Source organism: Pleurodeles waltl, chromosome 11 (genome assembly GCF_031143425.1).
Source record: "Pleurodeles waltl isolate 20211129_DDA chromosome 11, aPleWal1.hap1.20221129, whole genome shotgun sequence".
Lineage (NCBI taxonomy): Eukaryota > Metazoa > Chordata > Amphibia > Caudata > Salamandridae > Pleurodeles > Pleurodeles waltl.
The window spans coordinates 20,386,390-20,414,237 of record NC_090450.1 but is presented as its reverse complement, the minus strand read 5'-3'; the positions used below and the strand labels follow the sequence as shown (position 1 = coordinate 20,414,237).

Below are 27,848 nucleotides of genomic sequence, written 5' to 3'. Positions count from 1 at the left end.
CGTCAGTGAAATGGGCACATGTGACGGGCATTTAATATGAGAACAATGCAACTGTGGTAAATGCGAAACATCTAAAACATTAAGTGTTTAAAAAAGGCAAAGGGGCCTATTATTCACACACTACACAAGCTGTGCAGCAAGCCGAAAAATATCGCGATGGTGTGGGGGTAGGGGGCTAGTACTTTACACGACACGTACCACTGGCTTTAGGGAACGGAGGAAAGGGCCCCAAAGTTCACAAGGAAGTCTTATGGTCCTGCAAGGACCATTTACTCCCAAATGTTCGCGCAGAAAAGCAGCACATGGTTTGCAGTGGGTACTTTCTAATCAGGGAGAAACATACCAGCGAATCTTGAAACGTCATTAAGTAATCCGCCTCGTTTATTTCTAGGGGGACTCGCCCGCCCCATGCTGCAGGCTCCTTCATGGCTGACGACCGTCCCAAGATGGCGGATTCTACTCTCCCCTTTCCAGCACCAGCAGGAGCATAAACACTAAGTGTTCACCACCAGGCGGAGGGGGAAGTCCTCTGGGTCTCCAGGTGCTGACCACAGACAGCACAACAGTGAAAGAGGACTAGAAGAAGAGCAGCATCACACCCTGAGGAAAATGAAGGAATCCTTTGGTTTACAAAGCTGTTTTCACAAGTAGGACATCTGACCCAAGTCTATGCCAGGACTACTGGTTGACCATGCTGAACTTTCAATGGCTTTGTACCGGACGCGGGAGCAGGGCAGAGCAGTCATGTCTCAAGAGATGTCCCAGACAGGCCACCTTTCCCGGTACATCCTCCAGCTCACGGAGATGCCTTACACTGTGATGGTGCAGAATGCCTCAACCAGGACGCAGGACCAGCTTCCGGAGAAGCAATGGGCAGCCCTGCTGATCCTCATGATCATCATCCCCACCATTGGAGGCAACATCCTGGTTATCTTGGCCGTGTCGCTGGAGAAGAAGCTGCAGAACGCCACCAACTACTTCCTGATGTCCCTTGCAGTGGCCGACCTGCTGGTGGGGCTCCTGGTGATGTCTGGTGGACTGCTAAGCATCCTGTTCAGTGAGTAGCACTTCTCGTTGGGGGTGATTGCAGGTGGGGCCTCTGGTGGACTGCTAAGCTTCATGTTCAGTGAGAAGCACATCTCGTTGAGGGTGTCTGCTGGTGGGGTTGTTGGTGGACGTCTAAGCATCATGTTCAGTGATAAGCATTTGTTGTTGGGGGGGAGGGGGTGACTGCTGGCGGGGCTCCCGGTGATGTCTGGTGGACTGATAAGCATCCGCTTTAGTAAGTAGCCTTTGTTGTTTTGGGGGGGGGGGGGGGGGGGGGGCTTACTGGTGGGGTTCCTGGTGATGTCCAGTGGACTGCTAAGATTCCTGTTCACTGAGTAGAACTTCTGGTTTGGGGGAGGGGGGTGATTACTACTTTAGCTTCAGCCCTAATTCGCGTTACACATCATGCTCTGCTCACCAGAATGAAAACCACTCAAAAACCTTACACTGGCAATGAAGTAACCACAAAACACAGGTGCTAAACCATACACTTTGAGATGCTGAGTAATAGAAGCACCATATAGATCATGGGGTCAGCAGCTCATTGTTAGAAGAGTCTCCGTGCCCACTGTGGAGGAAGAGAGCTCAGAACACAGAAAATATTTTTAAAAAGTTCTGGCGTTCAACAATACTACTTCAAACTGCTTATCTTTCCTAACAAACAAGGGCCATCCCTGAACCTCTAACTTCACCCCAATGATATAGACCTGCAAATGACTCACATCCAACTACACCCAGTGACTTATTAACATTATGTAAGGAGGACCTTGCACCTTTTCCCTCTACACCCCTAACATGTGAAAGCTGCAGCCCCAGCTATTTGACAAAACATCGATAGCAGATCAAATATCTACACAAAATTACAAAGATCTAACCCAACCTGAACCACGATGCAGACAACTGCCCTACTCTGCACCAAAGCTGACTCAGCACCCTCCCCTCTGTGTTTCCGTTCCCAAGACAGAGCAAACCTCTCACCCTACCGCCCACTCTCACCCAAGCCAAACCTCACAAGCACTGTAGCAAGATAAACTAAAAATCTTCCCAGGTCAGAACAAGCTTCTCAGTTCATGCTACATTTTCCCTACTCCAAACTCATAGCCAGCACAACTTAAAGAAAGTCTACTACAAGGATTCTCACCGCCTCAGCATATTGGAAGAAAGAGGGGCATAACTTCCACACACGGCAAGTCCTCAGGTGTCAAAATGACATTAGATGCCAAGGTGATAGGGAAAGAGGACGCATCCAAACTAATTCAATTTATGGTCTATACCATCAAACCATTTCTAGTCAGCATCTTTCCAAACGTGCTATAAAACAATCTTAATATTGAATAACCGAAATTAGGTTCAAGGGCCAAGTTGGGTCTTTGAAACCATAAGACAGGCGAATACAAGGCTGGAACACAGCAAAGGCCCCATTCATACAAACGTATGCAAGAAAAAAAAAGTCAAACAGTATTTCCAAAAGAAAAGCCCAGTTCTTTCATCCCAGAGGCATTCTTAAAGCCATTTCAACCACACACTGTTACATAATGGAGACACCTACACCCAAAGGACGCAAAACAAATCAACTAGCACAAACAGAAAAAGGCAAGACAATGACATACTCAACTACCATTTAAGGTCACAAAAGGAAGACAAAAATAACAGTGACTACCCCCATGTCCTGTACCGAACCCCACCAGCCAGCAGTAACAAGGAGAACCACCCACGCCCAATTCATAGGGGCTGCTGCTCCCCTCCAGAGGACAAACTCCAACCTAGGGTAGACTTGGACAGGTGGGTTGTTTTGAGGAAGGGGCCTTCGGGTGGGGAAAAGTATGGTAGATGGGAGGACTTTCTTGAGCACGGTGTTGCCACTTTAAACTACTAGTTCATTCTGACAGTATGCTTGGAAACATGGGCAACAGGCAACCGATTAGCAAAGGCAAGGCTACTGAAAGTGGACAACTAGTGGAAGAAACCCAAAGCGAGCAGGCACATTCATCAAGAGAGCAGGCTACAAAGCCATCTCTACGATGATGGGATGTCTTAAGACGGCAAAGCTCTCCATGCTTCGAAGCGCAATGTATTTACACTGTCAGTAGGACACGTATTCTGCAGGCAGCCCCTAAAACCCACACTGGTAGAGTTTTTATGAAACTCAACAAGCAAAAGATGTAGTTTTCTAAAAATACTAGAGGTGCGGCTACTTCGATTTAATCTGGCATTTCCCAAGATAAAGAGCGCACACATTCTGTCAGGTAAGACAGCCTAGCCAAGCAACAGTTTTATACAGACACACAAAATAAACATTCTCCAAGAAGTGCCTAGGAGATGGAAAGTCTAAAAAGCCATTTTTGTACATTCAGACCGTCAGGACGTGGAGGATTGCAGAGCAGCCAAACACCAGACAGGAGACAACAAGGGAAGGTTCAGAGACCAGACTACCCCATCTCTCCAAGCCCTCACCCCCAGCACTTCTGTCCGCACCTTCCCTAACCCACTGTCTGCGGCATTCACTGCCACATTCATAGAGCGAGAAGATTCAGAACTGGAGGATTCCAACCGGTCAGCACATCTGTGGACCCAGGATAGGACTTCTAAATCAATGACTGCGAAGAATAAAGACCAACGGAGTGTCTGTCCACTGTACGTAACCCTACTGAAGATCTGACAGCTTGACCATCCACCAATCCTCTGAGAAAGTGCCACGATGCAGAGCACAATCTGGCCTATCAAGTGTTTGTTCGGGCAGGGAAGGTGGTGACCAGCATGTGGAACAGATTCAAGATTACCAACCAACCAAGGCTTTGAGATATCCCCCACAAACCATTAGAAACATCATAAAAGAGCGAGTTATTGTTCCTGAGTGTCTCAGTTCGCCACTCCAAGCTCAGGCTGCATCAATGTCCTCCAGCAGAGCTTACACTTACCCTAAGTGATTTGCAAGCACATGGATTCTTCTCCCTTCACAATTCATCATCAATTGATGCTTAATGGGAATGACGTTGTGCACCACATTGCAACATTTTACCAGTGTTTATTACCCCAATGTGGGCGTTGAATCACTTGCCTACATGCATAGCACAGTACCACTTGTAGGGTGTGCAACAGTAAGTATGTTGTCCTTGTTCTGACCCTGTGTGGGAAGAGTACGTGATGACCACCGAGGTGTGGTTACGGTGTTATTGGATATATAACTTAACAGTGCGATGGATGAAGAAGTGTTAGCGAGGCGCTCATTATTACAGACCACACCGGACAAAGTACGCGCTGCTGCACAGCTTGTAACGACAAATGTTACTGTGACAATGATTCTAAGTACCGCTTGAAGAGACCGCGATATTACCAATACAATAATGCTTTAAGCGACAAAGTATCCCTCTCTCTCCCAGGTGGACTACGTCCTATGCAATCAAACATGCCTCTGGTTCATGCCGCCTCTTGGACCACTCTTCCAGACTTTTAAACTCTGGCTGAGTTTCTGCACTCTGTTTGGGCTATTAGCACGATGGCGGAGATTCCAAGTTCTCTCAAAATGACATCCCTCGCAGAAGACAGGCTACAAGACTATTCAAAACATATGGGGGGGCGAGGGGACACCGAAAGAGGTGGAGGGGACAGAGGGCACCCAAGGGGATTGATGGGTGGGAGCATGCTGAATGGCAGAGATGAGGGTCCACACCACACAGCACAAGGTGTCGCAGCGCGCCAAGTGGGTAGAGGGTGGGGTGTGCTTAAAGGGGACATAAGAGGAACAGTGTGGCAAAGGAAGGTGGGCACAAGAAGGAGGGCTTCAGGGACATGGCAAAGGGACTGAATAAGTGGGGATGAACCGAGTCAAATTGAGTGGGGCTGGTTTTTGCAGACGGAGTGTGGGTGTGCAAAGGAGAAAGAGGCTGCGTCATCCTGGCTATACATAGAGGATATGGATCAGAATAATCCAGGCTGAAAAATAGTAAGCTTTAGGTTCTATTCTCCCTCACCTCCTTGTTCAGTTCCTCTTCAATCTACTGGATGTTTGTGCCTATTTGCTTCTCAAGCCTTGGATTCAGCTGCATCTCAAACCCAATCAATGCAAGAAAAGTTTCTGGCTCATATTTTTGCATCTTTACAATATAAAGGCAGAGACCAAGCATGATGACGAAATACTACATCATCTGATAGGTGCCCTCGGCCAGAGGCGGCAGCTGGGCTGGGACATCAGGAACAGGCAAGCTTGGTGAAAAGGAGCTACTGGTTGGGTTTCAGATAATAAGTAGAGATCCGAAACACCTGGTGGAAGCCATCATCAGCATGTGGCACAAGGAAAGTTTAGTGCTGACCAGACAGTGACTCCAGTGACACTGCAATATACAGGTAAAGCATCACGAACTCCAGCATAAGTCTGGGCAAGAAGAATCCCAAGCGGTAAGTGAGCAAAGCTTTGAGGCTTACCTCAAAGGTCATAAGGAGGAAGAGTAGGTACAGTGATGGCATATTCAAGAATGCTGCTCAATTAAAGGATTACCTTTCAAAGATGGAGTGTGGTATTCTGCTGGCATCAGAGGTGTACGATTCCACCTTTAACCAAGAGTGAGCACCAATCCTACAGAGTCAGTTCTAATGAGGCAAGATCCCAGGGCAAAAAACAAGTGCGTGGGGACCCTGAGGCAAGTGTGTCTATCAAACCCTCACACGTACACACAGGAGTTCATCTTTAAAATGCACTGTCCAAAGAGTGTGATTCAGCTTTCCCGGGAGCAGAGATGCAGGTTTTTCACCAGGACAGCTGGCGGGCGAGTTGGCCGGACATGCTTTTGACTCTTCCCTGGACTCCCTGCTCTTTCATAAGCCTTAGAATATCATAAAACCTCCCAAAACCTCCCAAATCCCCCCAAAGGCCTTACTCTCTCTGGCTGCCTGGGAGACTATGCCAGCAGAGTTTGCAGAAAAGAGGAGACTAAACACATCAAGCGAAAAACATACGTTTTTATCAACATCAAAATTGTGCGGTGTGCACAATGACACAATGCATGTTACAGCACAAGCAGAGCTTCACCAGCAACTGCACTGAATACGCAGCACCAGGGATACAGTGCAGATGGCACTCCGGAGTAGGGGTCTATTCTACTGAGGGCAGGAGACTCAGTCATCAACCGGAGAATTACACAGGGCGCTCGATATCCTCCGGGGTCACAAGAGATCATACAGGGCGTATTCTGCCTGGAAGGAGATGAGCCTCATATTGTCTTGATTGGAGCAGCAGCTAAGAGAGCTGTCCTCAATGGTCTGGCTTCACTTTCACCTGCTGTGCGCAGCCATTAAAATGTACACAATGTCTTCAGTGAAATGATACCCAGTGTGTACAGGCTGTTCATGCAGGATGGTCCGGTGTGTACAGGCAGCCAATGGGTTCTCGCAGGCTAGCCCAGTGTCTACAGGCGGTCACTGGGCTCATGCAGGCTGGCCCAGTGTCTACAGGCAACTTCAGGGCTCATGCAAGCTGGCCCAGTGTCTACAGGCAGCTAGAGGGCTCATGCAAGCTGACCAAGTGTCTACAGGCAGCTAGAGGGCTCATGCAAGCTGGCCCAGTGTCTACAGGCAGCTAGAGGGCTCATGCAAGCTGGCCCAGTGTCTACAGGCAACTACAGGGCTCCTCATGCAAGCTGGTTCAGTGTCTACAGGCAGCTACAGGGTTCATGCAAACTGGGCCAGTGTCTACAGGCAGCTACAGGGCTCATGCAAGCTAGCCCAGTGTCTACAGGCAGCCACGGGCCTCCTGCATGCAGGTCCAGGGTCTATCGGAGGCCACTGGGCTCATGCAGACTGGCCTGGTGTCTACAGGCGGCCACTGGGCTCATGCAGGCTGACCCAGTGTGCACAGGCAGCCACGGGCCTCCTGCATGCTGGCCCAGTGTCTACCGGAGGCCACTGGGCTCATGCAGACTGGCCCGGTGTCTACAGGCGGCCACTGGGCTCATGCAGACTGGCCTGGTGTCTACAGGCGGCCACTGGGCTCATGCAGACTGGCCTGGTGTCTACAGGCGGCCACTGGGCTCATGCAGGCTGACCCAGTGTGCACAGGCAGCCACGGGCCTCCTGCAGGCTGGCCCAGTGTCTACCGGAGGCCACTGGGCTCATGCAGGCTGGCCCAGTGTGTACAGGCAGCCACTGGGCTCATGGAGGCTGGCCCGGTGTGTACAGGCAGCCACTAGGCTCATGCACGCTGGCCCCATGTCTACAGGTGGCCAATGGGCTCATGCAGACTGGCCTGGTGTCTACGGCGGCCACTGGGCTCATGCAGGCTGGCCCAGTGTGTACAGACAGCCACTGGGCCCATGAAGGCTGGCCCAGTGTGTACAGGCAGCCACTGGGCCCATGCAGGCTGGCCCAGTGTGTACAGGCAGCCACTGGGCCCATGCAGGCTGGCCCAGTGTGTACAGGCAGCCACTGGGCCCATGCAGGCTGGCCCAGTGTGTACAGGCAGCCACTGGGCCCATGCAGGCTGGCCCAGTGTGTACAGGAAGCCACTGGGCTCATGCAGGCTGGCCCGTGCCTACAGGTGGCCACTGGGCTCATGCAGACTGGCCAAGTGTCTTCGGGCGGCCATTGGGCTCATGCAGGCTGGCCCTAAACACAAGGGAAGGACAAGGTAGATGATGCCCAGAATACATGTGCACAGTAGGTGAGAGCAGAGATCTGCATGACGTAGATGGTGCCCTGTGTGTCCAGACAGAAACTAGCCCCTGTGATTTCAGGGTCTGCGCCCTACACATCACATCCTACCAACCCACCCCTCTGAGTGACTGACCCCTGCCAAGCCTGCCTCCTGCTGTGGATCAAGGCACTTTGTAGCCCTCTACGAACCTCGCTTTCTGCTGAGGGACTAGCACCAACCAATCCTACGTGCTGCTCGGGGTCTAGGCTCAATAATTTAAACCTCAACAACCTCACCGTGTGATGTGGAGCACGCTGGGTGTAAAATTTGTACCACCCATGGTAATGGTGTATGGTTTGCGATCGAGGACACTAAGGTTTCATGTTTACTTGGTCCACTGGACAAGTAGGCTCAAACCAGGGCAGCAGAAACCCATTGGCTACTAGTTCACAGCACCACATTATGGGTCTGTGAAGGAGGATTGTCTGCCACTGAGGCAAGATGTGGATCCATTTGTGGAAGTTGTTCAAGCTTGCAATTCTTTTATATAAAAAGGCTTTACCGTTAAGGTAGTGCACTTGCTTTCAAATTTATAAGTAATTAAAAAAAAATTAAACTTACTCAATATTGCAGCAAAACATTTAGCTAACTTTAAAAAAGATTTCTGTGTGATCTCATTTTGTAGAAAGTATTTGATATATATAAATAAAATCAGTAAGACTGCCCCGGTATATGTCCTTGCATTAGTGAAGATTTACAACTGTGACGGATTCCCAAGAGTTTACTGAGGTAGGTCCACTAACTGAACTCCAGGCAAACTTCTGATATTTCCATTTTTGGATGATCAACTATACAAAGACACGTTTGCTCTCATGAAAATCTTGTAAGCAACTGCAAATTCACTTTACCGGCACCCCATTTTTTCCTCACTATGAAAAAACAGTTTACTCCTGCCTTTGTCAGTGGTAAACCTCTAACCTTTTCTGGAGTGGGGAGACACTGGAGAGGAGTTGGGGGAACCCTTAAAGATGCACGTTTGTGAGTGCGCAGGGCATCCCAACCCAAACTACAGCTCCTTGGCCTGCTTTCAGCCCCTTTATCGAGGAAATGACAAGTTGCATGGTGCGGATGGGGTGCTCTCGGCTGGTGGATGTCAGCAGGAGGACTGCAGTGCATGCCGCTCTCTGACCAGTTTCAGTGGCCTGAAAATCAATCTTGTTCCCACTCACAGTAAATCCAGATCTGTTGTCCACAATTTAGGGAAGCAGAGGTCCATTCTGTGGTCACTGTCCCCTCAGGTCATAAGCTGGGCCTGTGCAGAGTTGCACACGCCAGGCAAACCCAGAACCTGCAGGAACACACACCTTGACGAGCCCCGGCTAGCCAGAGAGGCGGTTATCAGAATGTTTAAATAACGAGCATGCGGCCATAACTTGTCACTTCTCTAATGGCACAAAAATGAGAAAGCAGATCTTTATTTTTACAGGACAAATGGATTTCTGAAGTGCCCCGTCCTTTGTCCTAGGACATAAATGATAAAATATCACACCCCTAGTAGGCCCCACCAACTAGAGAATGTTTTATGGGCCAGCTTCCAGTCCATAGAATCAGTGTCCAGTTAGCCTGACCAATCGACGGGGGAGACAAACTTCCATCATTCCAACACTGTAAGACGAAAATATGCACTCAGCTACAAATTGAAAAAAATAACCAGAAGCTTTAATTGTCATCCTATGCATATGATGACGTAAGAGCATCAGTGGGAGGTACAAATAGGCCAGGTGACAGCACAACTTGTTAGGCAAAGGGCCGTTTATACTCACAAGAACTTTTAATAACATTCTGCTGGACGAATTGTGTGAAGCTGAGAACCGCTGCAACTTTATACCATACCGTGTGTAATTTCATGGAGAGTGTTGGCGTCGAATCAATGGAGGGGCTCGGTTACATGTAGATCACATGCAGGCCTTTCCACGTACAATCCCGTCACAGGCAAGTGTGAAGTTCCAGGTCATACCAGGCCTGAGAGCAGACACACTGGTGTTTGTGTGGTCATGGAGAATGGGTTATAAATGGACTGAGGGATGCCAGAAGGTTCCAAGCACAGGGTCAACGACCTTACAGTGGACACAATGGCCTTCAAGGAGCTCAGATGCAATGGAACCCCCACAATCTAAGTCAGTCCTCTCTGTGTAACTCACAATTACCGGAGATTTGCAGAGATGAGGATTAGGAATAGGTGGGGGGTAGTGCAGTCATCTAGGCAAGAACTAGTGCGGTCTTATCAGAACACTTCTGCTTGATGTAGACAAGAAAGGATCTTTTCCAAGAACCCTTGTTAAGTAAGTTACTCATACTAATGCACAAGCACTTCAGATTCAATTCTGATGCGTCTCCATTCACACTACGGAGAGAACATTGACGAGAACTGGGTGCCACCGAAACAGCGCTGGAGTCGAGTGTCAACAAAAGGCGCTTCATCAGCCTAATGTGGAATATGCAAATCATGGTATAAAGTTCTATTGCTTAACACACAACTGGCAGGAATCATTACCCTGTGTTTTATCAGTGACAAAAAGACAACTATTGATCGGATGGGCCTCACTCACTATTTTGTGGCATGCTTCATCAGAGGCTAGTCCGACCCACTGTATTAGGATAGTACCAACCCGGCGGTCTCAACCTTGTACGGGAGGGAGATAAGAAGATTGCTGTCCTGGTTTATAATGGGGTCCAGTCAGTCGTAAAATAACCTAAGTGTAAACCCAAGGACATCCTTTATTGTGCGGTACACTTGCCTCAATTAAAAAATATGGGGATGCTGTAGAGAGCTTAATGATCTCTTTGTAGCCGAAACATGTTGGCAATCAGGTTGTGATGTGATGCGCGAGACTTAAGCTGTCTGCAGCTTCCCACATTTTTTAAATCCAGCCAAATATACCACACAAAAAGGATAGAAAGGTCAATTCAAGGGAGATGGCTCGCCGTCCTCTGCCACTCAATCCTCTCTTGCAGGTCTCTAGTGAGGAGGAGGAGGAACAACGCCCATCACAGCCTAATATTTTACTGATCTCACATCAGAGTTGTGCATAGCAAGGTTTCAAAACTAATATTCAAGGTAATGGTTATATACCTCAAATCATAGTCCAGGAGTTAATCTCCATGAGTAGTTCTGGAGGAGGGGAGTGGAAGGGATAGGTTTCTCAAAGTAGAGTTTGAAACAAGAGATCATTCATAGGATCTATGGATTCTGAGCAATCAAAGTCCATTGTTGAGAAAAGTATAAGCACTGCAGTGAGCGGTGCCTTTAGGAGTCAGTACTGGCAGGACAAGCCATTAAGGGAAGACAAGCTGGAGGTGGTGCAAAGAATTAACCACATATTCATCCAGTGAGCCTAGTTTGTGGTTGATGTGTCTGTGACTTTGGTCAAGTGATGGGGAAGGTAGCTGGAAGCAGCTAAATTCAGCAAGGTCACATGAACCTACAGGGACTCGAATACATGCCCAGAGGCAGTGGTGAAGCACCCAAGGCACCCAACTCACACTGGTTCTCTAGAGCTCCCGTAGACACACCACCCTCACAGACACATAGCAACAACCACCACAAACTGCCTAATGCGTGGGGTGCACAAAAATACCACCAGCCCCACTTCCCCCAATCGGGAGCAGAGGAAAAGTTGGACAATGCATCAATACAACCCATTACCAAACTTTGTTTTAAATTCAGTTTCCGTGCAGACGCAGAGCCACTGCCCCCCCCCCCCCCCCCCCCCCCCTCCAATCTAGTATGTGAAAAGCTAGGTCAGGAACACAATCTGCTTACTGGAAACATATTTCTAGTGTAATGATTGCTGCTTAAGTGGGATTAACTATTCAATGTCACTGGGTAAATGAAAAATACCCCAACCAATGTATATGCAGGACAGGTGCAGACAGAAATACTCAGCTTCTGTATCAATTTCCAGCAGCAAGGCCTGCCATGGATTACTGCTCTAAACTTGGAGAACTATCCAAACAGACCTTTCCTGGGCACAGTCGAGACCGCCATCTCAGGAGAGAATACAAAAAAAAAAAAATCACATACACTAGCCACGGTGCGCGCAGATAAATGGGAGAGCTTGCGAGAGGTGTTAAGAAGGTGGACAGGAATAGCACTGAGCAATTACCACCAGGGCAGAGAGTCAATGACAGCATTATCGACCCTTGTAGAGGTCTGTACTGAGATGCTCTGGCAGAAGAGAATGGCGCTACGAAAAGCGACAGTGCAGGCTTTGAAGGCAAGCGTAAACAGAAGTACAACAGCACATGTATGAACAATAGCAGAGAGTAAACCTAGCTGGGAGGTAGTAGAGGGAAGCTCATCGCAGTAGGCAGGGTCAGTGCAGCCTGAATCCATAAGGACAGGGACCTATTCAAGGCTCTGCACATAGCACATGGGGAGGGGGCGTCTGAGAATTATTAAAATGCATACATCTCAAGTATTTATATAACTCCTTTGTAGTGGTCTTTGGTGCATCGCAAAACATTCCTGTGTTGGAAGAACAACAAAAGGAGCCGCAAGAGAAACAAAAACAGCCAGGATCACACAATGTGGTTAAGTTGTGGAACCAATTAAAATTCAGTATTGACCAGGTGCAGAGTGGAACCTTCTAGTTTCAATATAGAATAAGTGAATACATTGTATCGTGAAAAAGTCCTACACACGGCCAATGGAAACAGCAGCGTGTAGATCTATTAGAGCTGGTGCGCGCACTCTCAGAAGGGGGGTTGCGCGCTTCTAGAAGGCTCTGCTTCAGTATTCCACATGTCTCTATCGATACAGCGCTGGCTTGAAGGTGGTCATCTATGAAGGGAAGCCTAATAGAGGAACCACAAGGAGGAAATAAGTCACTTGCAGCGCCTTAATCACCATGAATAACTTGTAGATTCAATCTAACTAAGCAATGTCGAAGATGCAGGCAACAACACTGTCAAACGTTTGTAAATAAGAAAGACGGCGCTCTCAGTACTAAAAAAATCATAGAAAATGGATAAAACATTGACCTGAGCAACCCAGAGAATTCAATGATAATAAGCATGTAAGACCAAGTTATAGGAGAAAGTACTGCACAGCAGAAAGTTACAAAGCGTGTAACTTATAATCCCCAAAAACAAAAAACCCAAGGGACAAACATAGACTTTGAAAGAAAAACAAAAAATGAAAACTGAATGAGACATTTAGAGAAGGAGAAATCACTCAGGCAGCCACCGTGACTTTAAAATCCTGGTGTTTCTGGTAATGTTAAGCTCTCCCTACTTCAGATTTAAAAACACCAGCATTCAAAGGTGTTGAACAGCAGACAACCTTTTAATACTACACAAACAAATTCTGCAGTATGACAATTGTGAGCTGGGAAACAGCTTCTGAAATGGCTGTGAGGAGTGGCAGATCACCCAATGGACCAAGACCGAGATATGTTGGCCCCTTCCCTAATGCTATGAAGGGGATTGGTCAGCACCAGAGATGGCCTTGTTAGGTGAGACACACACATTGACCACCTGCTCTGAAATGCCGGTGGTGGTGCCCACCTGCTGGCTCTCTGTGCCTATAAGTCCCTAACCATTATCACCAGCATATCCCAAATCTCTGGCATCCCTTGGTTAGAAAGGACATTTCAGGGACATCTCAATCTTCTCAAGACGAAATCTTCGAAGTAAAGATTACAATTAACAAAAACTTTGCAAATTGGCACAAATCTTCAGAAAATACATTCCCATGTGGAAAATTAATTTATTAAAAACATGTTTAGTGCCTGAAACATGCAGACCCCCCACTCTCTAAAGCACAACTAAGAAATAGGCCGTGGAGGAAGCAAAGGATGTGTGCAGCAGAACAGGTTAAATAAAAATAATAAAAAATGATATACACCAGGGGAAGAGAAATGACATAGGCCGTTAAAAACGGAAGAAAAACACACACGAATACTTGAAGTTGTGCAACCTGGAACATAGCATGCACGAGAGCCCAGTGGACAGAGAAAGCTGAGACGCTTCATGGAAAACAACACATATTGAAGATTCCAGGAGGTGGACTCAGGTTTTGGGAGTGCGGATTCTGTGAGAGGAAGCCATCACTGCATGCACAAGTCCACGATTAATCCAGCTGCTCACGATGGAATCATCACTGGGGCCGCCTAATGATGCAAACAAGACTTACTTAAGCAGGCCAGAAGTTGGCTGCAATGCTTGGATCCAAGAAGCAGCTGGTAAGAAATATTAGATTCCACAAACATTTCTGTTTTAATAAAAAAATGCTGGAGGGAGCGGTGGCGTGGAAATTGGGCGCTATCCCAGGTTCACAGCCAGATCACTGACTGTGCAGGACCTGCACCGGGGGCTTGGCTCATCGCAGGCCATAGAAGACCAGGGTCGAAGCAGCTTGAGCCCACAAGGAGTGTAGCTGCACTTCGAGTCGGTCACAGAAACCGGCACCAGTTTGGTAAAGCTGACCTAGCTAATGCCCCAAGTAGAAGATCACCTTGATATCCAGTTTTTACTAAATTTGATTGTGAAACTGTCTCCTCACTAAACTGACCCACCTCTGAGAAGCCCCAAAAAATGACTTGGGTGTGCAAAAGTACAGCTGGTCGACATCTTTTGCACAGTCGGTGAAGAGCTTCCAAAACAGTCCACATCAAGCGATTAAAAGGAGAATTTGTAAGGGGCAATGCATTCTACCCCATCAACTATCACAGCAATAAGGGAGATGTGCAGGAATGGAGATTCTTGGAAATGAGAAAGCTTTGATCTACTGTTAACACATTCACTCAGGGCCCTATCAGTGCAGTAATAGGGTGAAGAGGGTAGGATGAAGCCAGACGTAGCTGGCGATGTGAAATGAGAGCACAAGCACAGCCACAATACGCAAGAGATGCCTAGCAAGCCCCAATCAATGCTTATTTAAAGGGATACAATCTCGAACAAGCACACAAGTGAGGCAAGAACAATGGATCACCAGAGTGGAAATCAGTACACCAGGGTACTGGGACAGAGCCTTAGGGTGTGCACACTAAAGCAGTATTATTCTACACAAATCCGGTTTATTAGCACTCAGACAACAGGCATATGCAACTTCCTAGATCTCTGACCCTTAAGAAGGGCCTTTTCCAGGTTTTGGTACCTGTCACCGAGCAGTCAGAATGGCAGAGGTGGGTAAACAGAGATACAACAATGACAACCAAACAAGAGTCTGCTTAGACAAGAAAGTGTAGAGAGATCGGATTTCCAAAGTCAGAGGTGCACACATCCCTTCACTATACAACTTGTGTCAGTGTGTGGTAAGGAGAGCTGGGTGGGCCACAAGAAGGCTGTCGGAGACGTAGGCTAATGGGATGTCAGGTACCAGAAATCTCAGATCCTGGATGATATACTATCACTGAAAGAACATCACAGGTTTGAGTCAGAGGAATGGGGCCCAACTAGGCCTCCCCAGAAATACCTGGTGTTTTCCAAGATTGGAGGGACTGTGCCACTAATGTTTACCAGCAGCTCGGAGCAGCTGGGCGCTCGAGGGGCGTCTGGTTTAAGGGAGATTCTCTGGCCCTACTGCTCCCCACAGGCTAGTGCCTGGTGAGGGCTGCGCCCGCACCCACGGTCACGGCCCTGCTTCCCACATATTTTACTGGGGCTTGATCTGCGACTGGTAGACCTGGGTCAGTGGTTTCCAGACCCAGTATTTCGGTCCAGAAACACAAGACAACTCTGACTTGCCCGTAGGAGTATGCTGCCCTGGGAAAACCATTCAGGGCAACTGTTAATTAAGGCTGTAGACTCCTGGGATCAGACTAAAAGACTCGAAAGGAAGGATCAAGTTCCTCTAAGGCCCTGAACCTATTACAGACATGAAAGGTTTAAGCACATCAAGAGATTATGGTTGGATCAAATGTATTATCCAGTATTTGGTCACTGTAGGGTCTTGGCTTGCAGCATATCAGAGACTAACAAATTAAAACACAAACTTTACATTTTGATCATTAAAACAACATTCCAAGATCATGGTTTTCCGCTACCCTCAATATCCCTCATACTCAATGTTTACGCTGTTATCTTCGTGGAAATAAGTGTATACAAATTCGATTTGGGTAAGTCACAGGGCTGGCATTAGGAATTGAGCTCCAGTTGGTAGGCGAGTGGCGAACCCGACAGTTGGGCACCATCGTAGCGAGTGGCACAGGGGCAGGTAAAAATGTTACTCTGCCACTGTTCAAATCCTGTACCCACGGAGCAGACAAGCAATGGGTGAGCTAAGTGGCTCGAGTTCAGCCAAGGATTCCTCCATCATTCTATGACTGATGTCTTGTACCACTGAGGGAGATCAGCAAAGAACGAACTCCACAAGAAAATGCCAAAGTAAGACCCATGAACACAGGCACTATCTTCCCCTCCATGAAAAGACTCCGAAAAGGGACCTCCGGGCAACCACAGCAAATGCTGAAATGTGCAACACTCCGCATCCTACGTGGGCAAGCTCTTTAGTCATAAGGTGGCAGGGATAGGACAGAGTTTACAATGGGGAACAAAGTTGCAGGAGAGCACATGTGAGAGATCGGGGAAGAGTGCCTACACAATGTTGCTAAAGCATGGGATGATGTGTAGACGAACACAGGAAACTCGGCAAACACCCCCAAAATCAGAGATAAAAAGCCTTCAGTTAAGGAAACTCGTTTCTCTACACAAGCCATGCCCAAGGACCCCGGGCTGCACACATGCTATAACAAGTTCTGATGGTGAACTCCGCAGACTGCAGCAGTGGGGACCACAAGAGGTCCCACACCCATCCCCGGATACAGACCAGAGGGGAGCCGAGCACAGGACCAGCAGATCACCCCTCCCCCCCCTCCCCCCCCCCCCCCGAGACTTCAGCGCGGACTGTAAACACCTCTCCAGAAGCACTTTATAAGGAGCGCCAGTGCCACAGCAAGACTTCATGGGAAGCACTAACAGGATATATCAATGGAGAGATGTTTATCCACAGAGCAGGTGGAGAGGGATGAGGTGCCGTGCTGTGCTCGCCCCACGCTGCCAGCTGCAGGGAGCCAGCCTGAGCTCTCCTGTGCCCACTGCACACCGAATACTCTGCCGAGCCAAAAACCTAGACAGCAATCTCCATGAGAAATCACACACTGACACAGTACTGTGTCTCTTCCAGTCAATGGCTGGTACCCTGAGGATGACCTAGGATCAGATGCCTACCAACCCTGAGGGAAGTGAAGGTGGGTTCCCATCAAAGCCACGGTCCCTTCGTGGACACTCCTCTGTGGAGAGGAGGGGAATGCAGGATTTCAGAATACCCACAGACCTCCATTAGACTTACCCCAGAGGACAGGAGGTAACAACCAGGTGTCAGAACATCCATGGTCCCTTCATGGGCACTTCACAGCAGACTGTTCTGTAAGGATGTTAGCACACCCCTGGTCCCTCAGTGGACACGCTACAGCAGACAAAGTGGACATTCTAGAGCAGTGGTTCCCAACCTGTGGTCCGGGGACCCCTGGGGGTCCGCAAAGCCTCCTCTGGGGGTCCGCAAAGCCTCCTCTGGGGGTCCGCGACATCTTAGTATATTAAACAATATTAACAGATTAGGTCCCCAGTTTATAGTAATGACTTAGTGGGGGGTCCCTGGACTCCAATAATGAGTCAGTGGGGGTCCCCGGGTTCCAGTAATCATGAAGTGGGGGTCCACAGAAGTCAAAAGGTTGGGAACCACTGGTCTAGAGTCCAGATCGCAGCACACCCACGGACCCTCAATGACATAACCGAGTGGGGGAGAGGAGAAGTGGGGTGGTGATTGTGGGGTGCGTCCAAACCCATGGTCCATCACTGGACGTCTGATTACAGGGTGGCAACTGTCCTCCTTGGATGCTACAGAGTGGAGAGGGGTTCCCCAGGGTGTGCCCCAGCACAGGACAGACTAAGCTATTTCCAGAGGCCACTGTATGTGAACAAGTTCAACTAAAGCGATGCTCACTGGATTTAGCAAAAACAAAAAGCCAGTATCATATCAAACGATACCCGTTTGTAGCATGTGGTAACTTTAGCAACCAAATCTATGATTTAAGTATATCAAAACATGGTGGAAGCAACACGAGAGCTCTCCATTCCAAGATGCTACGAGATCTGGGCATGAGTGAGATGGAGAACACTGCCAAGATGCACAATAAAGCCAGAGCACACTCTGAATAAATACATGACTTATCTGGCAGCAGAAAATACAGGCAGCATGAGGCTGTCAACCCGAAGCCACAAATCAAAGCCTGGACTCAGCCTAAAAAGAACTAGTATTTTATTTAAATAGTTTTATTGGCATTTTAAAACATAATACAGAGCATGCATGGGCTTATGTTTTTAGCATCTGGAAGTAAGCCCTGGATTTCGAAATGGACTCTATTAAATTACTACAACAAATACTACATTAAGCACAGATTTAACCCACGCGGCACCGAGGAAGAAGCGTCCATACTCTGAGGCGAGAAACTGCAGTCAGAAGTGGGGCGATGTCGGGGACAAGCCACAGGCTTCAGCGGGTGCAGTAGGCATGAAATGGGCACAGCTCTGTAGCTCTGGCAGTGTCGCCCCTCACTTTGTACGGGTTATGCTAGAAGTCACTGTCTGGCAGAGGGTGGGAAGTACCTGCTTGGTGTTGACTACCTTTGTCCTTCCTTTCAGAGCCCAAGTGGCCCCTGAGCGATGCCCTCTGTGCCATCTGGCTCTTCCTGGACGTCCTTTTCTCCACGTCGTCCATCATGCACCTGTGCGCCATCTCGCTGGACCGCTACATCGCCATCAAGAGGCCCATCCAGGCCAGCCAGTACAAGTCACGCTCCAAGGCGCTCATCAAGATCACTGTGGTCTGGATCATTTCCATAGGTAAGATGGACAAACACACAACCCATACAGACACACCCACCCACAGACACACCCACCCACAGACACACCCACCCACAGACACACCCACCCACAGACACACCCACCCACAGACACACCCACCCACAGACACACCCACCCACAGACAGACACACCCATCCACATGGCATGCAAGGTGCTTACCAAGATCATTGTGGTCTGGATCATCTCCATAGGTAAGATGGACAAGGACAAACGCATACAGACACACCCACCCACAGACACATCCATCCACCCGGCATGCAAGGTGCTCCTCAAGCTCAATGTGGTCTGGATCATCATCCATAGGTAAGATGGACAAAGAAACAGACACACGCACAGGCACAGACACACACACACACACACACCCATCCACCTGGCATGCAAGGTGCTCATCAAGATCAATGTGGTCTGGATCATCTACATAGGTAAGATGGTCAAAGACAGGCCCATACAGACACCCCCACCCACCCGGCACGCAAACAAGATCACTATGGTCTTGACTATCTCCATAGATAAGATTGACGGCCCCCAGGCCCATCAAGATAACTGTGGTTGGCTCATCTCCATAGGTAAGGAACCCCCTCCATCCCCCTTTCCCACAAAGTATGAGGGTGTAGGCAGCTGATCTGAGGTCAGCCATACATGGAGACTGGTTGATGGATGCCTGCGTTGAGTAGCCGGATGTCTGTACGTAGGAGTGGGGTGAGGGGTACATGAATTGGTGCATTGATTGATCAATTGGTGAGTACGAAAGGGTGGATAAATGGAACACAAAAAATACATTCTAAACTGATTAGGCTATCCATCAAATTCAAAATGACGGACATCAGACTGCAGCAGAAAGTTTCTCGACAACGGGTTTCCAAAAATACTTTTTCTAGAATAAGAAAACTTTATTGAATTGACAATTTTTAACTTGAATCCTTTTTTATGTGACAGGAGATAAAACAGCCAGAGCATAAACAACTGTGTATACCCAACAGAACCACAGACCGTGGAATACACACCCACCATGATAAACTGTGTATACAACACCACAAAAGACCTTCGCATAGACACTAAACAAACTGCTTATGCACTATCCCAGACCATGGTACAGGCACCATCACAAACTGTGGATGCACCACGCAGACTGTCATATAGACACCATCCCAAACTGTGTATAAAATCCCACCACAGAGTTGAATCACGCCATCACAAACTGCCTTATACAACACCATCAACGATGGCGTACAGACACCATTTCAAACTGTAGGACTATGTAAACAATCATTTATAAAATCAATCAATCAAAGATTTATAATGCACGCTATGTACCCGTTAGGGTAAAATGAAGCCACCAGTGACTTATGGCAATCCCACACGGACGGTGCAGTATCTAAACTCACGTTTCAAGCACTGCTTCCTCTCCAGCATCCATCAGCAGGCCGGGAAGTCTCCCCCTAACAATATCCCCACTCATCGGTAAAGTAGGGGACCTGAAGCTCTGCCATAGGCCGGCCTCACAATCTGTGCGCGAACACACAACTCCTCCGGACCACTTGGTTTCTGGCGTCACTGTCAACCTCAGAAGTCACTGAAACAAGCAAAGGGCTCACCGACTGCACTCCCCCTGGGAGGCAGCAGGGCTCCGGCCACCCCACGCTTTAGAGACGAGAACACCACACAACTCCAGGGCCCCGGATGGACGCCCCCCGGCCTGGAGTCTGTATTACAGCGCTCCACATAGCGCCAGCACCGGGCACGGGGGGACGGAGCGCTTTATAGCACGGTGCAGTGAAGGAGGCGCTTTACAGTGTCAAGGGAACAGCAATGCACGGGACGAAAAAGAAGGGTAAACTCTGACTACGAACACCATGAATGAAAGCTGAAAAACGCTTAAAAACAAAGGCAGACAGTTACAGATGCGACGTAGATTTAAAAGCATAAGTGGAAGGGCAGAGGGATGAATGGGTTTGAGTAAAAAGAAAAGCGCCAGGGGTAAGAGGCTACTTAAGAGTGAAAAAACACGATCAGTTTGGTAAAAATATCCCGATCGATCTCAGAAATTAAATACCAAATGGACCTCAAAGTGATGAGTTACCCTCAAAACACTTGAAGCCCTAGTAAGAAATCTACCATTTTAGCGCTTAGCAACGTTGGCTGCCAACAGAGGCTCTCATGATGTGTTGAACACACAATCCGCTCACACAGGGGGCTGCACCAGACTTGTTGAGATCACCGCAGTTCCCAGCTGTGGCCGCAATAGCCAGACACATCCTGCGGAGCCCTTTGGCATGAATGGAGCACAGAGACCAGAGGGACAGAGAGGGCCCGTGGCACAGACAGGGACAGGTCTAGCAGGCCCAGGCAATCACCCTGCGGGGCCCAGGCAATCACCCCGCAGGGCCCCGGGGCCCAGGCAATCACCCTGCAGGGCCCCGGGGCCCAGGCAATCACCCTGCAGGGCCCAGGCAATCACCCCGCAGGGCCCCGGGGCCCAGGCAATCACCCCGCAGGGCCCCGGGGCCCAGGCAATCACCCCGCAGGGCCCCGGGGCCCAGGCAATCACCTCGCAGGGCCCCGGGGCCCAGGCAATCACCCTGCAGGGCCCAGGCAATCACCCTGCAGGGCCCAGGCAATCACCCTGCAGGGCCCAGGCAATCACCCCGCAGGGCCCCGGGGCCCAGGCAATCACCCCGCAGGGCCCCGGGCGGGGCCCAGGCAATCACCCTGCAGGGCCCAGGCAATCACCCTGCAGGGCCCAGGCAATCACCCTGCAGGGCCCCGGGGCACAGGCAATCACCCTGCAGGGCCCCGGGGCACAGGCAATCACCCCGCAGGGCCCAGGCAATCACCCCGCAGGGCCCCGGGGCCCAGGCAATCACCCTGCAGGGCCCAGGCAATCACCCCGCAGGGCCCCGGGGCCCAGGCAATCACCCCGCAGGGCCCCGGGGCCCAGGCAATCACCCCGCAGGGCCCCGGGGCCCAGGCAATCACCCCGCAGGGCCCCGGGGCCCAGGCAATCACCCCGCAGGGCCCCGGGGCACAGGCAATCACCCCGCAGGGCCCCGGGCGGGGCACAGGCAATCACCCCGCAGGGCCCCGGGCGGGGCACAGGCAATCACCCCGCAGGGCCCCGGGCGGGGCACAGGCAATCACCCCGCAGGGCCCCGGGCGGGGCACAGGCAATCACCCCGCAGGGCCCCGGGCGGGGCACAGGCAATCACCCTACAGTCCCTGCAGACAGAGGTAAAAAGCCCGGCATGTACAAAGGACCAAAATAGAAGGCATAGCTCAGTGGGCTCAAACCCCGCTGTGGGGATCTGTGGATCACAGACTTCAAAACTGCTTCCTTGACTTGCCTTCTAATGTCAATGGAATGGACATCAATACTTTAGGATTCTCACCCACTTAGGGACAATAGAGAAGTCCCCCTGTGAAGTATTTTACAGAAAATGGTTAGGCACGGAGTTTTCCCTGTAGCCTCCAGATAGTTACGGAGGATAAATATGAAAAAAGTGAAAGGTACTTTCCAAAGGACTTTCTTAAAAAGAAAAACTAAATCTGTCAAAAAGATTGAGAGGGATAACATTTATTGTAAATAACTTCCGATGCACCCACTCCTCTCTAATGGCCTTTATCAATCACATACCATTAATTCCAGAGTACCATCCCACAAAACAATTTATCATCATCTAAAGAAAATATAATGAATGCACATAGGTCATAAAAAATAAAAAAATATAGCTCAGGAGTCGTAGAGTCTTTGAGTTCTCTACTTTAGATTTACAAATCCAGGCTTCTCGAAATAAACTGATTTAGAAAGAATAAGTCAAATATTTTCCTGCACAGGACAACAAAGACTGGTCCAATGTAGAAATCCCACCACGATAAGATTCCTACTTTTTGACTTAATGATGATCAGGATCCATGAAAATATCAATGTGTTTCGGCCCAATTGTTCACTCAACGGGCCTGATCAGGACTAGCGCAAGGGCCTGAACTAAGCGGCATGGTGAATAAAAAAAATTAAAAAAAAGTCTGGAATGTCCCTGTTGCTTCTCTCATGGTGAATGACAACAGCACTAAAGATTACTGCCCGCGACTGGACGTTGTAGTGATCACCTCCTCTCCCTTCTCCCAGCTGTACAGACTACAGCTCCTTCCACCTTAGTCCGGGGGTTCAAGTGGGAAGGGAAGTTGGGGGTTCATATGCAAGTGGCTAGCCTCTGGGGGGTATTCAAACTGCTCTGCACCAGTCAGGGGCAGCCGAAGCAGCACCTCACAGTCAGTGACCTTTGCAAACCAGATGGGGGCACCTAAAGCTTCCGCTCACCAGCCAGGGGTCCCTGCACCCTCACTAACCAGGAACATCAATGCTTCCTCTAACCAGCCAGGGACAGTCAAAGCTTTGCCTCACGGTCAATGAGCCTTACAAACCAGGTGGATGCATCTTAAGCTTCTTCTCACCAGCCAGGGGTCACTGCACCCTCATTAACCAGGGCACTCAATGGTTCTGCTCACCAGCCGGGGCAGCCGAAGCCGCACTTCACGGTCAATGCCAGATAGAGCACCTAAAGCGTCCTCTCACCAGCCAGGGGTAACTGCACCCTCATTAACCAGGGCCATCAATGCTTCTGCTCACCAGCCGGGGCAGCCGAAGCAGCACTTCACGGTCAATGCCAGATAGAGGCACCTAAAGCGTCCTCTCACCAGCCAGGGGCAGCCGAAGCAGCACCCCACGGTCAATGCCAGATAGAGCACCTAAAGCGTCCTCTCACCAGCCAGGTGTCACTGCACCCTCATTAACCAGGGCCATCAATGCTTCTGCTCACCAGCCGGGGCAGCCGAAGCAGCACTTCACGGTCAATGCCAGATAGATCACCTAAAGCGTCCTCTCACCAGCCAGGGGCAGCCGAAGCAGCACCCCACGGTCAATGCCAGATAGAGCACCTAAAGCGTCCTCTCACCAGCCAGGGGTCACTGCACCCTCATTAACCAGGGCCATCAATGCTTCTGCTCACCAGCCGGGGCAACCGAAGCAGCACTTCACAGTCAATGATCCTTACAAACCAGGTGGAGGCGCCTAAAGCGTCCTCTCACCAGCCAGGGGTCCCTGCACCCTCACTAACCAGGGCCCTCAATGCTTCCATTGTCTGTGTTTCTCATCAGCCAGAGGCACTCGCAGCATTCCTTCCTACTTAACGGTCCCCGCCACAAAGGTCCACCTAGTGGTTGCTTTCTCTCCCCAGTCAGCGATCCCCGAAGCAGTGCTTCCTAGTCATTGCCTCACAGATCGATGCAGGACAGCATTGGGGACACTGGCCGGCTTGTGCGAGTCCTCAGAGAGAAACAAGGGGTGAAAGGAGGTACATGTGCACAGTCATGAAACTGCATGGGCTGCCTTGTTTGGGTTGGAGAGCCCTCACCTACAGAGGGCTGCATTTCTAGCCCAGAAGTACTGGCAGAGTGGCTAGGTGTACCCAAGCCCACCTCCCTGGAGTGGATCTGAACTCTGGTCAGTCTTTCCTCAGAGTTCGTTCTACCTTTGGCAGGAATGGCAGGGTTGAGCGATTACTCACCCAGATGCACCTTGTGGCATTTCTTCACGCCTGGAGCTCGTTCCAAGGAAAGGTTGCTCGGCTGTCAGATGCCCGGCAGAGCTCTGATCCCTTGCCCTTCATACTTTCAGCAGTTATGATTAATCCTTAACCCCTAGCTCCAGACATTGCTGAGTGCCCACCTCATTTCCTTTAACGCCTTACACAGCCACTGATGGAGATAACGTGCTGTTGAGGCTTTCAAAGGTGCAGACTGATGGTGATGTGGCCTATCTGGTAGCACAACCTACAGTGCACTCCACTAAGGCCTCCTTGCGGGGGCGCTATAGAGTTCTTTGGGCATGTCTCGTGCAATGGTGTACGTAAAATTATGGGGGTAGTGGGCCTGAATAATGGGGTGATGCTGATCCCCTCGCAAATAGACAAAGGCCTTCGGCAGGAGGAGCTTCCCCTGAGGGGCAGCGACAACATGCCAGACAAGGGCCACATCTCCGCCCTGCGCAGGACTGTCCCAGCCTCAGTGGGTCGGTGGGTCGGTGGCAGTAATGCGCCCACCCTGAAGATGCCCAATGGCTTCTGGATGGGTACGAGAGGGCACAATGGGGAAAGAGCAATGGTCTGAAGAAGAGGGACTGTGCACAGATGTATGTAACGTGCTGCACTGGGGGTCTGTGGAGCTTCAAGGAAAAGGGGAAAGGCCTGTAGGCGGTCTTTACGAGTCCACTAGAACTAGCCCCATGTATCCACTCCATTAAAGTGGCCTGTCCCTATTCCTAGTAAGACACTAGGGCCACAAGCACACCTTCACGTCACCCAGTTTCGAAGGAGGGTCTCATGTAGCAGGCTCAGCCACAGACCTCCGTCCTCTGCGTTTGGAGAACTCCAGGGTGATCTTCAAACCGCCCAGAAGCTGCTGTGGTGGTGACGTCACGCTGGAGGAGAACCCACTCATGTGCCACCACTTCTGAGTACTCTTCCAAGCAGACAGAATAACTAGAATGGAGACTAGAACCTAGAGATGCAGGCCCCCTAGAGGAGGGTTCTTCCAACTCAAATAAAGAATCCTGTCCAGGGCCCTCTATCATAATCTCTGCAATAGGCGGGCAGATTTATCCATCAGCAAAAAAGATGCAGTGCATGGACACACACTCATAGCTGGTTACATCACTAGCAAGGCTCTCCAAAACAAGCATAGGTAGGACTACGGGCATCTCACCTCCTATGCTAAAAAATAAATAACCCCCACCAAAGCCCTTTAGTTTAGCCATCCAACCTCCCCACTCAGCAAATACCTGAGCAAGATCACACTCATTTCACATTCCAATGAATCCATTACCAAACCAGACTTTTATTGAACATCAACTACTAAACATATCTGCAACTCATCAACTAAAATCCCTGAAATGTATGAAAAGTGTCCCCAGATTAAGAAAGTGCTAAGGTGCGTTAAAGTGGTAATTAACTACGAACACGCACAAACTGGTTTAGAAGGAAAGTCACAGCAAACAGCTGGAGGCAGAGGAGGTCCAAAGGTTTGAATGAACGAGAGAAAGGAGTAGGCTGGATGTGCCCAGCAATCTTAACTGGGATAGTCTTCTTTCTAGGTAAAGCACATTGAATTGAACCTGTGAGTAGAGGAAAAAAAATGTGTTGTCACAGCAGCATCTGTAATGTCCTTTTATGGTCTTTTCCAGGCATCGCCATCCCCATCCCGATAAAGGGAATGCATGATAACAGCACTATCTACACGGAGAACGGGACTTGTCTGGTGCAGCCTGAACCTTTCAAGCACTTCGTTCTCTACGGCTCAACGGTGGCATTCTTCATTCCCTTTGTGATCATGGTGGTCATTTACTTCCTGACCATCCACGTCCTGCGCCAGAAAGCCTACCTAATCAAGAACAAGCAGCCGCAGCGCATGATTTGGTCCTCCGTCTCCACAGTGTTCCAGAGAGACATGACCCCCTGCTCCTCACCCGAGAAGGTGGCCATGCTGGACGGTTCCAGAAAGGACAAAGCGGTGGTACCCATCAACGAGGAGATGCCTCTCCGCAGGCTCTCTACTGTGGGCAAGAAGTCCATGCAGACGATCACCAATGAACAGCGTGCATCCAAGGTCCTGGGGATTGTCTTTTTACTCTTCGTACTCATGTGGAGCCCATTCTTCATCACCAATGTTGCAACTGTTCTGTGCACGGAGTGCGATCAGCAAGTGCTGGAGATGCTGATGGACATATTTGTCTGGGTTGGGTATGTGTCTTCAGGGGTAAACCCACTGGTGTACACACTCTTTAACAAGACTTTCAGGGAGGCCTTCACCCGCTACATCAAGTGTAACTATCGGAACCTTCAGCCCGTGCTGAACCTGCGTCGATGCTCGAGCAGGATCTCTTTCCGAAACTCCATGGCTGAGAACTCCAAGCTGCTCATGAAGCACGGAATGAGGAATGGGATCAGTCCAGCCATATACCAAAGCCCGATCCGGATACGCAACTCTCAGATCCAGTCCTCGACCATTCTGCTGGACACACTGATGCTCACGGATAACGAGCTTGACAAACCAGAGGAGCAAGTCAGCTTTGTGTGAGGGTTGGCCAACGTCCAACCACATCAGGCAAAGCAGACATTACACAGTCATCGTCTGTGGCCTCAACACAAAGAGGGCTGCGTTCTGTACATATGCAATATATAAAACATTTAAAAAACATGTTTTTCACATTTATATTTATTCAGTGCCATGACTGTGTACATATGTATGCGTGCAACTACACCTGTTGCCTGGATCTGAGAGGTCTGAAAAAAATAAACAAAACTCACACTTACAATAAGAATACACCAGGTAAAGTGGCAATGTAGGGGAATGGTTTACAGGCATCTGGGCGGGTGGGGGTTTAGTGGCGAGATAGTGCAACTATGGCTGGTGTCAACAATAATGACTGCTGATGGAGTCAGAGAGGAATACCTCCATCACCAAAGGGGGCACCTACAGTCGGAACTAAAACTCTACAAGGCAGAATAGAAAATCAAGTACTGGCAAAGCAAATAGTTCTCGCCTTTTAGGTGGTTTTGGCTTCACCAATGCCTTTTTGTGATTCTGTACATTATCAGGGAGAAGGAGAAAACTTAAAAGCTTGATGGTACTGCCACGACATTGTAAGCACGTGTATGCGTCTCCACTCAGGTGCATGCTTGCAAAAGGATGAAGGCTATATATTTTTTAATTTACTGATCCAAGATAGATCTGTCAATTAGAATAATTACCTTAGAGGAGCATGAAAGCACGTGTATGTATGTTGGAAGGGCCGGCAGCTGGTGGCAGCGAGTGCCAGGTGCAGGGAGGAGGTGAAAAGCAACTTACAAGGCAGAGAGCCATCTCACACGAGGCTTGTGGGGCTCTCACACGAGGGAGAGAGAAATGGAGCATGGGTAATTAGAAGGGGGAGAAGCACACAAGGGAGAGAGCTGCAAAGTACATGCATTCTCAGACTGCTAACCAGCAAGAAAATAATAGCTCCCTAAAGGAGTGTAAGGATTCAAGTCAGCTAATCAAAAGATGGTAAAGAGGCTCTGTTCCAAGATAGCCATCTGCCAATATTAGCTCAACCATTTGAAATTTACAAGCACTGGCAAAGCCAATATCGGTGGGCTGGCAGTGAGAGGAGATCACGGGAAGCAGGGTGAGAGGAAGTAGGGAGCGAGAAAACGCATGG

The 27,848-nt window shown here is 49.5% G+C and overlaps 2 protein-coding genes across 2 annotated transcripts in view; one reads left to right on the top strand and one right to left on the bottom strand.

Annotated features, from left to right (window-relative positions):
- The window catches only part of PSMD1 (proteasome 26S subunit, non-ATPase 1), a 288,795-nt gene that overhangs the window by 145,038 nt on the left and 115,909 nt on the right, over positions 1 to 27,848 (bottom strand). The window lies entirely within an intron of this gene.
- On the top strand, positions 554 to 26,845 carry HTR2B (5-hydroxytryptamine receptor 2B). The gene is made up of 3 exons (XM_069212858.1): positions 554 to 1,057; positions 18,377 to 18,577; positions 25,833 to 26,845. Exons 1-3 carry the CDS (start codon positions 670 to 672, stop codon positions 26,723 to 26,725), a joined length of 1,482 nt encoding a protein of 493 aa, XP_069068959.1. The 5' UTR covers positions 554 to 669; the 3' UTR covers positions 26,726 to 26,845.